General features: G+C 33.8%; 3 protein-coding genes across 3 annotated transcripts; 1 reads left to right on the top strand and 2 right to left on the bottom strand.

The window, feature by feature from the left end:
* Positions 1–361: 361 nt before the first annotated feature.
* LOC145598538 (uncharacterized) lies at positions 362–3,895 on the bottom strand. Its single transcript, XM_081654912.1, has 5 exons — positions 3,743–3,895; positions 3,311–3,491; positions 2,570–2,645; positions 2,365–2,491; positions 362–822 (listed from the first exon to the last, which is right to left on the bottom strand). Exons 2-5 carry the CDS (start codon positions 3,422–3,424, stop codon positions 612–614), a joined length of 528 nt encoding a protein of 175 aa, XP_081511038.1. The 5' UTR covers positions 3,425–3,491; positions 3,743–3,895; the 3' UTR covers positions 362–611.
* Positions 3,896–4,977: 1,082 nt separating this feature from the next.
* Positions 4,978–8,657, top strand: LOC145599015 (uncharacterized). The gene is made up of 2 exons (XM_081655425.1): positions 4,978–5,193; positions 8,072–8,657. The coding sequence occupies exons 1-2, from the start codon at positions 5,050–5,052 to the stop codon at positions 8,225–8,227; spliced, it is 300 nt and encodes a 99-aa protein (XP_081511551.1). The 5' UTR covers positions 4,978–5,049; the 3' UTR covers positions 8,228–8,657.
* A 2,179-nt stretch (positions 8,658–10,836) lies between these two features.
* On the bottom strand, positions 10,837–11,833 carry LOC145598205 (protein PAL OF QUIRKY-like). The gene is made up of 2 exons (XM_081654526.1): positions 11,612–11,833; positions 10,837–11,510 (listed from the first exon to the last, which is right to left on the bottom strand). The coding sequence occupies exons 1-2, from the start codon at positions 11,772–11,774 to the stop codon at positions 11,035–11,037; spliced, it is 639 nt and encodes a 212-aa protein (XP_081510652.1). The 5' UTR covers positions 11,775–11,833; the 3' UTR covers positions 10,837–11,034.
* Positions 11,834–14,588: the final 2,755 nt, after the last annotated feature.

Here is a 14,588-nt window from a genome sequence, read left to right as displayed (position 1 = left end):
GAATGAAAATACACATACCAAATTGGATTTTATTTCTTCATGGATGGAGTGATAAGAACTTAGGAGAGTGCTAAATATTCTCTGATAACGATCTTTATACTGTACTTTATACCTTAGAACAAACATGCCATGTTCGCAAAGCTTATGTAAATGCTGACATATTTGTCATTTTTTGACATTTGCCAACACATATCATTCAAACGAAATGGACTTGCATAATTTTCTATACCAAATGGTTTCATGAAATACAAAACTATCTAGTCAAGTCATCATGTGGCAGGTCAATGGTGCATACAGCTCAGAATTAGTCGTAACACTCGCAAGGCCAACAGAAGAGCAAGACGCGATCATAACAGCATACTAACAACAAAATAAACCCAACCATCAGTAGCACTGAATTTACTTTACAGTTTTCTGAATAACAGGTACTACTTGGACAGTTGGATCTATTCAATATTACATAAATAACAGCATAACACTAAGAACATATAGCTTAGAACACATTTCTGTGTACGATTTGAGAGAGAATATAAAATAGTGATGATTGTTCGAGCAAGTGCCATTTGACTATGATATCTAAAAGCTACAACGAAATTACCAGAAATCTGTGTCTAAGACTCTTCATTAGTGTCACTATCTGCATCAGAATTTGATGCTGAGCCTGAATGCAAGTCATACGGCCTCCTCCTATTCATGTTCGTTTCAAGTGGTGGAAGTCCATCATCATCACTTGAGCCTGAATCTTCTGCTTCCTGTTCAGAAACAGGTCTTGGGGAATGTTTAGTGGAGCTGTCGATAATTTGTGACTTGAAGGCTTCTGGCCTGAGAAGGTAAGAAGCAATCATCAATGAGTAATGGTAACTGGTAAATGATGCAGAGTAGCAGAGTAACATATGAAACCTACATATAAAATATTCCAGAGTGGCTTCGTCTCATTAAATTATAATAATGATTAAAGACTAATGAGAGCAGTCCATTCATAGTAAAATGACCTATGCGCCTCTTGATTCCAGCGTAACAAAACATGACCTTGCCACACACCAGTGAAGGACTACGTAGTCTATTCCACATTAGCATCAGACAGAGTCCTCTAAATAGAGATAAGGATGGGGAAACACATTATGAAATGCCTAAATTGCAGTACTCCAAAGCACTCAGGCTTTTAAAGGTTGCTGAGAAAGGATATAGTTGTTTCAAGTCTTTCAATTTTCTATGTACTCCGAAGAAAGAAGATAATACAGTTATCTTGTGCTACCTAATTAGGACAGAAATCCATGAACATTGAAAACATAATTACTCAGGCAGGCCACCCATTCCTCCAGTAATGAAAGTGAAACACTGCAAGGAAAGTGCACGATACATATCTACGGAGACAGAGTAGCTCCACACCCCCCCCCCCCCCCCCCCGCGACCACCACCACCCAAGAAAAAAAAAAAAAAAGAAACAAGTAATTGTCCAAAGAATCAAGAAGTATTTTGTTTATACAGATGATACTTTGAAAGCCGAAAATCAAATAATGTAATTTTAATCCACTCTAGCCACATACACCAGAAAGCATGCTTGAACCTACATCATCATAAGTCATGCATGTTTGAGCTGAACAGCCAGCATCAAAGCAATTACACAAGGGGCCAAGGCTCACCACATGTCAGGTAAAGAGATCGATGAGAAGGTTGAGGACCTAAGCAGTAAATCAGCATATAATAGGCCTAGTCAAAATTTTTGTTTTCCATACTTAGAATAGGAGGTAAATCTCCTTCCATGAAGGCTAGCCTAAAATCCCCATGCTGTAAATCTGCTAGCAAAATCTTGTCCAATCACATGTAAGGCAATAAGGACTAAGGAGGAGCCAATCAAATTAAGGAGAGGTTACATCATATATTTCACAACAGGGAAATGAGTTATGTAACCAAAAACAAATCAGTAATAACTTAGATTAACATGATATTAGCAATCCCTCTTTTTAGGGGTTAAAGACAATGCTTCTGAAGATGCATACAGCTTACATTGCCTATATGATACCTGATAGTCAGACAATTAACATTATGAAAAGTGGAGACCTCTAGGTCAGGCGCGAACGATGTTACTCAATATGTTGACATTGTGCTACATTCTCCCTCTTCTAAAAGCTTTATTAATACACAAGCATGATGAAGCTTCAACAAATAAGATCAAGAAAAAGAGATTTCATAAAAGCTAAATAAAGAACATCATAGGACTTCAAACTACAAAATATATTATTAAGCTCATCTGACTAAATAATGGAAAAAAAAGAGAAACAAACCAAGATGCTCTCAGCAGTAGAAAGTACCAGCCTAAAACAGATTCAGAAGGAGATCTGAATATGTAAGGTAAGAGCTTACCAATCAGAGCTTTTTTGAAGACGCCTAACTTTATCATGGAAGAGAACTTGGGATACAATGCATCCCACCTTACTACCAGACTCAAGAGCCTCCTCTTTACCACTGTCATCGACAACAACAAAGCTCCCTATGCATTGAGAAAATGATATTTCATTAATATAGTAGAAGTTTCAGTATAATGCTCGTAATGTTTCTGATGACTAACCATTCTTTATCCACATGCTTTTCTGAAATTTGGCAGGAAAAAGAGCCAACGACTTCTCACCTTTTCCATCTGTTACCTGAAAAACATACAAAACCAAATGCTCAGTTAGCTATTATCCACACACCCAAAACTTGCAAGTCCATGTGTTCCACCCTACAACTACTATCAGAACCCTTGAATCCGTAAGACCGTAACCCACCCTTGTAAAGGAGTAGACTGGTGAAGGCAGTGCGGCTACAATAAAGTCTTTACTTCCTCTCAATTAAACCTCTGATCTAATCTATACCCAATGTCAGGAGGGTCAATCGCCTTTCTAACAAGCTTAAAATTGGAAAAACACCCCAACTTCTACACAATAGAAAATTAACAACCCTTGGTCATGCTTCCGGCTGATTTGAGAAAAACAATTCCTCAGAAGAAAAAGTGTAAAGGGGAACACTTTAGCGAGTCATCTACCACATATCCATTGCAAATTTACTGAAACCCGAAAAATGTGTACACTAATGCAACGCTATACGACTATTTTTTACGAAATTTCTCAAATAAAAACTTTCGAAAATTCCACACCATCTCTACATAGACAATCATTTAAAAAGATGAATACAAAATCACAAATAAGCATCAGCATTCTCAAAGATTAATAAGCTCCACAGCATTACACTCCTCAAATCAACACAATTGATAATTATAAAAATGTAAGATTGATTCAATAATTAGGAAAGCAACATTCTCCCTCAATACCTCAATAAGATTGGACCCTCGAAGAGACACAACTTGCATAATACTTTGACCTTGTTGAAGAGTGAAGTCATCCTCTTCCACCTCCCTCTTCAAATTCTTCCTCCCTCTTCCCATTATACCCGAAAAGCCGAAAACGTCGCGGTTCCGATAAACCCACGAGCGGCAGCAATAACCCTATCCCCTATTGAATTGACACAAAGCAATGCAACCCCAATTCAATCCAAATTTCAATCAATTAATTCCAGTCGAATAATGACACTATCTAATTATTCAAACCACCAAGATTTAGCAAATCAAAAAATTAAGGGATTAGGGTATCATATACAATATAGGAACAAAATTCCCAGAATCAATAGACTAACTTCAGTAAATTTGAAAGGGAAGGCAGTAAAGTAGCAGAATAAATTAAGGAATTGTAAGAGAAGAAGTTACCGGCGAGTTGAGGAGAGAAAATAATAGCCAAATTAGAGTCCAATCGACAAAGCACTTTCCGACCGGAGGTTTTCGTCGTCGATTGAGGACAGAGACGACCAAACGGCTGCCTAATGTAGAAACGGGCTCCTTTTGTTTTCCTTTTTTTTTTTTTTTTTTTGTTACTCCATAATTAAAGTTTAAAGTTTTGTTCTACTCGTATGGTCCGTTCTTATTGACTGAACTAAGCTAAACTGAATTGAACTGAACTGAGCTGAGCTGAACTGAGCTGAACTGAACTGAACTAAACTGAACTGAAATGAATATTTTATAAGAGAAGGAAATTAGGAGCTGAATTGAACTGAACTGAAATAAATATTTTATAAGAGAAGGAAATTAGGAGCTGAGCTGAACTGAACTGAACTAAACTGGACTGAACTGAGCTGAACTGAACTGAACTTTACTTTTAACGTAAGAGAACATGCCCGTAGTCTTTCTCTTTTTGTTAAGTGTAGACTGGGGAAGAAGAAAAGGGGTCAAAGAGGTTTTTTTAATAAGGGTAGGATTGTACTTTCAACAAGTACTTTCTTTAGTTTTATATTCCGTATTTGTAACGGTTTGATTTTTACACTATTTATATGTTTTATTTTGACTAATTTAATTATTTATAGATTAGCAAAACACAAATTTTTATAGGCGACTAACGGTGTGGCCAACCATTATAGAATTACTTCGTTAGTTCAATAGGGTTCACTCGGTCAGTACTCAGTAGTGTAGGGTTACTCGCTCAATGTTACACGGGTTACTTGATTTGTATTACAACGATTACTTTGTTATTTTACAAGCTTTTAGCAAAAATATAGTTAGGTGGGATCTTGCTAGGTTCGTTCGATTAATTTAATTATATTTTACGAAGTAAAACCATATGTTTACTTTTACATGTTTATAATTAAATATACTAACGATTGAAATAATGTATCGACAAATGTAAAAGGGGAAATGTTGCATGTATAAAATAACAGTGGAAATATCATTTTAGATATGTTTAGTATTACGGTAGATTTCAATTTTTAATTGTACTTTGCTCACTCAACCTTATATTGAAATTATTTTTACCAAATTAAAATTGTTTTTATTAATTTGGAATCATTTTTAAAAAACTACGGAGTAAAATTATTTTTATTTATTTTGTTTACAATCAAATATTTTTTTTTTTTAGCTGTTTAAGCGTTATTAAGCCAACTCTTTGAGTACATTTTGAAAATAGGAACTTCCAAATCGTTGATTTAGGACTTTGGCAGAGAACACATAAGTGAAGGCGGGAGAAAATGCTGCAGTTTCCGGCGTTTATGACTCAATTTCCGTCGTCGGAGCGGATGATTCCGGCGTCACTTCTACTCCAACACCAATTAGCCAATGCTCAAAACGAAGACGAACTCTTAGCTTTGGAAGAATCTGAATTTCTCGACAAGGTCCTTCAATTTCTAACCTCCTCATTTTTTAATTTTCGTTTCGTTTACAATTGCTGTAATTTTGCTCTAAATATATTCTTCTGATTTTTATATTAGTAATTTGGATAATATGTTTCGCCTAATTTAAGTTTGATCACTCCCATCATGAGCAAACCCTAGGAACTAAGTTGTTGAATTTGAGAATTTGTAGGAAGAAATTGAAAGGTTGGGTATGTTATCAAGGCATTGTTTGCAATTGCCAATTAAGGCAAATATTGAAGAACAATCTTTTGCGTCCAATTACAATTGTCTTTGAACATTGCATATATTGCTTTGGAATGATCTTTTTAGCCATTGGAAAATGTTTTGGAGATTGTTAAATTTGTAAGGTGTTGAGTTTTCTGAGATTTTAGTCCTTTTATCGGAGTTTGTGTTGTTCGTGGTTGATTGGGATCGTTTTGCTGAATGTTGGTTGATACATAGATGGCACTTATGAGTTATGACAACCATAGTTGTAGCATAATAAGAGGCATTCTTTCAACCAAATTTTGATTTAGGGTCTTCTTGGTGGTGTAACTTTTGTTGTGGTTGGCTGGTAGAAATAAGGGAGAGCAATTCACTATACTAGAAAGACTAAACTATCTTTTTTTCGAATTTTGGTTTTACTTCCATAAACCAAAAGAATTCATATATGGAGCTGGAAGACGAAGAAAATTGATGTGCGTTATCAATCTTATGGATTTTTTTTTACATTGGTTTTAACTTCTGATCAAAGGATTAGTGTGGTATCGATAATATGTGACCATTTTGTGTTTGATCCCCTATCAAAACTCTTTATGCTGTTGGATGCCCTGGAAATATCCCTTCGAGCTTAGATTTTGCTTTGTTAGTTGGTGTTAACATTTGTGCAACTTGCATTCACCCACTCTTGCATTGATTACAATTTGATGTATGGGCTCTACATGCAAATGGCTTGTAAATTAGGATTGTATTAAGAGTTGATTTATACCTGTGGATTACAATCATTCATAATATCTCAGCCCAATTATACAAGCAAGTTTTGTCTAGTATGAAATGGTTGGCAACAGTATTCTACATATTCTTGATTGATGAACCATTTCCCTATTTATAGATGGTTGAGCTCCCTTCTGTGGATTAGGTGCAATCTTTATAACAGAGTGCCTGTGAGAATTTTCGAGGTTTTTTTATCGGTAAAACTTTCTTGTGCAATGAAAGTTATAGACAGCATTTATGGTTTAAGAATTTTATAAATTATATGACCACTTATTAGTATACTTATTTTACTTATTTTCCTTGATCAGCTATATTTTCTTTCTAGTTAAGTAATCTAATTGTTTCAGTAATACCAAAATTTGAGATACACACCAACATAATTAGTTCATATCTGGAGGTTACATGTAATTATAGACCTGAAGCTAAGCCACCTTAGAAAAGGTATATTATTGGTTAGATATTGCAGTTGTATTGCAGTGTGAAATTAAAGCATTAGAATTTCTTTGGAAAGTTTTCTCTTTTTTTGATTTGTTGCTTGATTGCTTGATATCACTTGAATCAAAATGTAATGGACGATTTGGTCTAGCTGTGCCAAAACTTGATTTTTTAATAGTAGTATTTTTAATCATTTTATTTCAAATACCATTTTGCATGACTGATTAGCTGTTGAGTTGTATTTAAGTAGATGTAAATTAAGGTTTGTAATTGTAGTTGGTTTATATATGAGGATTACGTTATTCATTAACATTTAGCCTAAATATGTAATCAAGGCTTGATTTCGTATCAACTGGTTGACCATAGTTATCACTTTCAGGATTGATGATAAACCATTATGTATTTGTGGATGGTTGAGCTCACTTGTGTGGTTTAGGTGCAATCTTTATTACAGAGTGCCTCTGAGAATTATCAAGATCTTTTTTTTTTTTTTGTTAAAACTTTAGCCTGTGACTGTAATGGGAGTTATAGAAAGCATATATGGCTTAAGAATTTTTTTTAATTAGTGTACCTATTTTCCTGTGTCAAATAGGCTGATAAACTCTATATAATTTTGGTGAATTTTTTTATTCAAGTAAGATAACCTACATTCTATTTTTATTAATACCAACGTTTGAGATTCACACCAACATAACTAACATTCTGGAGGTTCTATATCACTTTAGACCTTAACCTAGGTCTCCTTTTTAGAAAGGGGAGACGCTTTCTTGATTAGATAGTACACTTGTATTGCAAAGCTGAGAGTTTGAAGGCACTAGCATTTCCTTGAAACTAGTGGCACACTGGCACATCATTATTTTGCTTATTATCTCTTGACTAGGAATGGATGGACAGCTTGGTATAGATGTGCTAAAACTTGATTTGTTAATGTTTTCATCATTTCATGTCACATTGTCATTTTTCATGACTAATTGGCTATTGAATTCTACAAGTATTTGAGAAACTAATTGACTCCTCTGAGATAATGGATGAAAATATACTTTTAGATGTATTGGCTATGTGCATACTTGTGATCTAGCTTAAATGAACCCTCTGATGAAATGCTAGCTACAGTATTGTTTTGAAGAAAGCAAGCCAGCACTTCAATGTATTAAAGAAAAACGGAGACATTCATCTTGTTATAGATGAATTTTCGTCTTTTTTTTGCCTAAACTTGAGAGTCAGCCTTCATTCTGGAAATCTGTGCTGAGGTTGTGCTCTGAGTTTTCAGTTAGGTTGCTTTAGCTTTACTAATTAGAGAAATGATATAGATGGACATAATTATGTTGTATCTGTCTTCCGTAGGGCAAGCTTTCTTTTTTACATTTCTAATGCGACCAAGCAGGTCGGTAATTATGGAAATGTTTATATAGCTGATGATATTGTTTCTTTTTACTTCCGATTTTTGCAGTGTAATGAAATCAAAAAGTTGAATTGCAATGTTGTTGTGATCGGGAAAACAAAGGTGGATAATGACAAAGAAGACATTGACAATGATGCTGAAGACGATGATGAAGCTGACAATGCTGAAGAATCAGAAGGCGAGTTTGAACAGGAAACTGCCTAGTCGGTCTCTTATGTACTGAATTCAATTTCTATGTTGCAAATGTGTCTCACTTTATTTTCTAGCTCGGAATAGCTTGTAGTAGAAACAGCAAAGTACTTGTGGATTGAGTTCCATTACCATATGCGAAGTACAGTATGATGTATTCCATACTGCTTACATAATGGTTTGGTGAAAGTCCTCTTTAGTGTCCTTGTAGCAAAATCCTGTGTTTATAGGTGAACTTTGTGTTTATATTCAAGTATCCGTTAGTTGTGAGAGTATGTATTGTGGCTACCTGTCTAAAGTCTCCTAGTGGTAATTCAACTCATGAAACTTGTCTGTGATCACAAGTTCCTTATGTGGTGGTAAGAAACTAAGAATCACAATCATCACATTACTCAATGCTTTTAACTTTTTATGAGCAATGATCTCTCTGTTGAGGCATTAGAAGTATACTCTGTTCAGTGTTAACACTTGCATGAGTTGCATCCAACAAATTGTTTGCCCCAAGTTATGCTATTTTTGCACATTTTACCATTATTTTTATGCGTTTAGTGATAATAACTAGGTTAGTTATCCTTTTGATTAGGTGATTTCTTACAAGTTTCATTTCCGTGTAGCTTGATGTAATATATTATTAATTAATAAGCGGAAGACAAGTAAGCAATCAAAGTATCATGAACATTGTTAGGGAATGGCAATTCAGTTAGGATTCTAGTTTAGTCACAAGTCAATTTCATTATAAAAATTGGGTCAAGTTTGGATTAATCTTGTTTGAAAATTTTCAATATTGTCAAATCTGTTCAAAATCAATTAAGATTTTTCTAGCTCTAATCATCAACTAAGGCAGAGTGTTAATCTATTTTATTTTTCATTATTTTAAGGTAAGATAAAGGGATCTTACTAAATCGGCACCTCTTACAGGCTAAGTCAGCTAAACTCCATAGGTCAAATTTATTGAGAGTAGGGAGGGGAGGTAAGAGAATTCCCCTACTTCCAAGCAAATGTAGAGTGTTGATCTATTTAATTTTTGACGACCAAGCAAACATATAAAGATTGACACTTATTTTGCGTCAAATTGGTTGCTCATAGGTTTTAGTTACTTCCTCTTTCATATACGCATCCAAGATCTTTGCGACCTAAAACGGCTTAAAGGACAAAACTGGTATAAGAGCGTAATACAACTCCCTAAACGTAAGTATGTAATAGACATAGTGATTGAATATGTAAGTCTCACCCATAAGGTCATTTCAAAAAAATATCTTTGTAAATATTATATTGCTTTTTCCTTCCTATTCTATGGACCTCTCCTTATACGCGGGAGCCGACGTGAATTCTTAGTAAACACTCTTCCCTTAGTACCTTAGACTTTATTCGAATAAATTCTTTAACATTATTCTTGTCCAAAATCATTAAACACTAACAAATAGTAATACTAAATTCTTAACTAAAATGACACGCAAAATCCTAACACATTACACATAAATCCCTCTCTTTATTTAGGAATCGGCACTGTACTTTCTCTCTCTTTGCCTCTAACAATCACCAGAAGCCGGCCATGGTCCCATAATTATGCCCCATTCTTATCTTTATAGTATAATAATACTATCGTATTCAATTCAAATCAATCGTATACTATACTATAAAATGAGTGGGTCCCACAATATGGTTGACACGTTCACATTCAAGCCGCATAAAATAGTCTTTTCATCAAAATGTTCGACCATTCCATTCATTTTTAAGGCTTAATGGGCCCCAAAGTTCACGTCATAATTCCGGATATTATCCTTATCTCCAACTTATTAGGTCCACCAAAGCCCAGGCCCATACCACTTGCCCACCTTTTCTTTTCATTATTTATTTCTTCATTTGCTTTTCTGTTTTTTTTCATTTTTTCTATCAAATATTTGTCCATTTGTTGATTATTCCCTATTAATTAAGAGAAGTTATTATCAAGTTTTCCAAGTCCACCTAAATATAATTTTTGTGTTACGTCATTTAGTTTAGTGTAGTCCACCAACATTTTAGCTGTATAAAATTATGTCTCTTTTTTAAAAAATAAAATAATTTCTTCTGCCCTTTTTGACCTGCAAAAATCATGGAAATAAGTCAATAACCCAGAAATTAGTATGCAGTTTAATGATTACATACATATAAAAATAATAACTTTAAAACAAACACAAAACAAATGACGTAACAAACCAAATTCAACATAAATTAAATTACAAGTCACAATACACAATACACGCATCACACACACAAAAGTATTATCAAATATTCTGTAAAATCAAATTGTATGACACAAATAAACACAGACAAAGAAATGATTGAACCACTTAAATTACAAAATATAAAAATGGAAATTAAACACACATACACACAAAAAAGTGACAAAAACAAAGTATACCTTCCACGAAAAAAATCCAGGTTATACGTGTTAATGTTATTGGTTAAATTAGCGTTAAATGCGCTCAACCATTAAAAAAAAAAAAAAAAAAAAAAAAAAAAACGGCTAAATTGAAGGTCCAAAAAAATCCAAGGCCAAAAAAATAGGCATTAGAATCTGAGAATCACCGGGAATTTATAGGAATTTGAACAATCAGATTTCAACAACTCCGGATTCTCAGTAGTACACACACAACCAGTATTTTTATACAACTACTCGTAATTACATTCACATTGACCCCATTCAAAAACTATAAAGGCCGATTTTCATTTTTTTTTTTGGTTCGATTTTGCCAAATTTTACTATGTATACGAAAATTATATTTCTATATATTTGTTTAGTTGGACGAAAATATTTTGTTTTTTTATTTTTAGAAAAAAATTTAATGCAAGCGATTTGAATGTTGGATGAAGTATGAAGGAGGCCGAAAATTGGCTAGGAAATGGCAAGGATAGTAGTAGTAACAATCTCGAACGACGCCGTATTGACTTCTTCTCGCCGGCGGTGATGATCGAACAGTTGCCGGAATCGGCGGCTTAGAGATGACAAATCTCCGGCGATCGCTGTTTGTAGGAGAGTAATCAGCGCCGGAACACGACGATGAAGGCGATGAAGCTGGAGAAACTAACAGCGATGACGAAGATGATGATGATAACAACGATGATTTCGGAGGAGATAGAATTGCTCTGATCTTCAATTCTTTACCAGAAATCGACGACGCTTTGTTGTATTCTTCGATTACATTTGTAAGATCGTCGTCGGATTTGATCGAGATGAGAACGTCGAGATCTTCGTTAGGAAGCTGACATCGTAGATTCACTGAATAACCACATAGATTCTCGAGTTTCGCCATTAATTCTGAAATTCGAACAACAACAAACTCAATTTCACCGCTTCTAGAAGCTTCGAATGAATCGAATCAACACAAAATGAGGAAAAATTACGAAAAAGTAGCTCACCAGAGAAGGAAATGCCGCGATGAACGGAGACGACACGAGTGAGACCGCCGACGTAACGGAGTCTACCATCGGAAGGTCGAGGGAGGATTTTGCCGCCATAACTACAGAGAAATTTGGTTGAATTTGAGGTAGAATTAATTAGGGTTTTCTGTTGGACCGCCATTGATGGAGAAGAAGAGGTAAGAGAGAGGAGAGAGAAAATGAGAGGTTTTGAAGTCAAGTGGTTGCTTCAAACCGCTGAGGCTCAAAGATGGAAGGTTTATTTATAGCGAAGGTTAATACAATGTGGTGGGCCGGGGCCCACACAAAATTTATTTATTTATTTATTTATTTATTTTTAAGTTTTAATTAAATTTATGGAAAGACAGAAAAGAGCGGTTCCTTGAAGTTTGAAAAGAAATAAGGAAAGAGGTTGGAAAAATATTAATATTCGGATATTCTGTCTTTGTTTTAAGATGGACCAAGTATGGAAATTGGGCCGTGATCTTTGTTCAGTAGGTCGAGAATAAAAAAAAAAAATTAACGAATAAGAATAAAGAAAAGTCGTGTGTAATGTGTATGAACTATGGAGGTATGTGTGTGTGAAGTTTACTACACATAACACATGATATTCTTAAACCTAACGAGCATCAACGCATCTAATAACTTTACTACACATGATATTCTTAAAACTAACGGGGTATCGAACTTTGCTAATCAAGATTTTTTAACAATCATCGAATATTGCTAATTACGTACTTACGGAGTAATATTGCCTATTAAAATAGAATCTTAAATTTATTGCACGTAAATTGCGCGCTTTTTAATGATGAAAACGTAACAAACTCTACTTGCATGTCTTTAAATGTGACGTTTTTATGCAGTTATGCTTGCAATTCGAAATAAAAAACAACAACTGGAGAAATTGTAATGACAAATGTTGTCTCTTGATCTAAATAAGGGTCTGTTCAGTTCAGCTTAATTTCAAGGGTCTGTTCAGTTCAGCTTAATTTCAATTCAGTTCAGTTCAGCTCCAATAAGTTCAATTCAATTAACTTAAGTTCAGCTCCTAATATCCTTCTCTTATAAAAAATTCATTTCAGTTTTGTTCAGTTCAGCTCAGCTCCAATCAATTCAGTTCAGTTTAGTTTAGTTCAGCTCAGTTCAGTAAATGTGAACAGACCCTAAGATTAGCTTAAATCTATACTTTTATGCATGTTTGATGATATGATGATAGAGTGTATTTCTAACTTTGTAAGATCTTGTTAAACTATAATGACTATGTATATAAAATTTTATTTCTTATACAAGTACTTCGTATATTCAATTAGACACAGTAAAAAATAGTTAATAATCTAACAAACATTTAAAAAAAAAAATTTCAAAATGTAATGAAAGTATGAAACACTAATTTGAGACCAATTCAAGGGAATAATAATCAATTCAAAATGATTACAGTAGTAATATTGTCCAATAACTTTAGCTAGGGGGTACACAAATCACACTCTCCCGACTTCCAACTTTCCAAGTCCTACATACCAATTTTCACCACCACGACGTACACCACTCCATCAATAACCACCTCGACAGTCCACCATGACTGTGCTGCTGCCGCCCACTATTTTCCTAACGCCCCTCGTCAACACCTAGTACTAGGTAGTCCTGCTCTCTCTCGCCTCAGTCAATTAACATATGGCTTTTCCAGCATCCCACAATCATGAATTTTGATTATTAGAACTACTATTGGTTGTCTAGGTCCATTTAGACGTAACACATAGATGATACAACTAATATAGTAATAAGGAAATTTTGCAAAAAACCACATTTTAAATCTTGTTTTTTACAAATAACCACCTTTTAAAAAAAATGTTGCAAAAGACCACCAATTTCAAAAATTTTGTTGCAAATTACCACTTTTTAAGCCAAATTTATCAATTGTTTTACATTGAATTGGTGGTAAATTACAACAAAATTTTTAAAATTGGTGGTTTATTGCAACATTTTTTTTAAAAGGTGGTTAAATGCAAAAAACAAGATTTAAAAGGTGAATTTTTGCAAAATTTTAGTAATAATCTAATACTGAATTCTTGCCTAGATACACCTTACTCTCCGTAGTTAGATGTTTAAACATCTAAGTGAGGAAATGCCGCAACGTACAAGCAACAATGATGTGAAGACACGACAATTAATGGCTCAACAATTACAAATGTCCCAAACGAGAGAATTGATATTTCAATATCAAGCATCTTTAATCATCTTAACAACGCTAAAAATCTAGTACACCCCCAATAAATATCATTAAGGATTAACAAATACCGTGTAGCTCAAAATAAGCCATTTGATTTATAAATAAAAAAAATAAAAATAAAATGGTTGAAGGAAGCATGCAAAGCTTTTTACGTGCATTTTGTAATGATAAACAACATTTTATTTTGTAATTAATTATGTAAAGTTTGGTTAACAGAAATACCTCCGTTTTTTTAGTTGACACGTCTTAATTTCAACACTCACACACTTTCCTTTAATGATTTAACCGTATTTTGTGATTTATACGTAATGGAATTTGTGTATTGACAAATGATATTAAAGAAACTTGTCAACTAAAAAGAAACTGAGAAGATATATATATATATATATATATATATATATATATATATATATATATATATATATATATATATAGGAGTTACATTTTATTTTCTTCCTTTTTCTTTTTTAACTTATTTCCTTACCTTTTAAATTTGTGATAAATTGAACCAAAAACATCATTAAATTATAATATTTGAGTTGTACACGTCTACAACCACCTATATATATTCTCTATATAGATTAAATTAAATGATATTATATTATATTTTTAGTTTCTTAACGGTAGGGATTATAGTATTCACTTAGGGCCTGTTCACATTTACTGAATTGAGCTGAACTAAACTTTACTGATTGGAGCTGAATTGAACTGAACTGATTGGAGCTGAACTGATTGAAACTGAATTGAACT

This window comes from Chenopodium album, chromosome 20 (assembly GCF_948465745.1).
Source record: "Chenopodium album chromosome 20, dcCheAlbu1.1, whole genome shotgun sequence".
NCBI classification, from domain to species: Eukaryota; Viridiplantae; Streptophyta; class Magnoliopsida; order Caryophyllales; family Amaranthaceae; genus Chenopodium; species Chenopodium album.
Note: the sequence above shows the minus strand (reverse complement) of the source record. Positions and strands in the feature narration are given on the sequence as shown.

Bases quoted from the DNA above. Each gene is read 5' to 3' on its own strand.
- LOC145598538 (XM_081654912.1), bottom strand. From the start codon at position 3,424: ATGGGAAGAGGGAGGAAGAATTTGAAGAGGGAGGTGGAAGAGGATGAC. The intron at 2,646-3,310 runs GTATTGAGGGAG...TATGTTTTTCAG, and splicing joins GAGGGTCCAATCTTATTGAG to GTAACAGATGGAAAAGGTGA. The intron at 823-2,364 runs GTAAGCTCTTAC...TTACCTTCTCAG, and splicing joins CTTCAAAAAAGCTCTGATTG to GCCAGAAGCCTTCAAGTCAC.
- LOC145599015 (XM_081655425.1), top strand. From the start codon at position 5,050: ATGCTGCAGTTTCCGGCGTTTATGACTCAATTTCCGTCGTCGGAGCGG. The intron at 5,194-8,071 runs GTCCTTCAATTT...CGATTTTTGCAG, and splicing joins AATCTGAATTTCTCGACAAG to TGTAATGAAATCAAAAAGTT.
- LOC145598205 (XM_081654526.1), bottom strand. From the start codon at position 11,774: ATGGCGGTCCAACAGAAAACCCTAATTAATTCTACCTCAAATTCAACC. The intron at 11,511-11,611 runs GTGAGCTACTTT...TTCGAATTTCAG, and splicing joins TCGCGGCATTTCCTTCTCTG to AATTAATGGCGAAACTCGAG.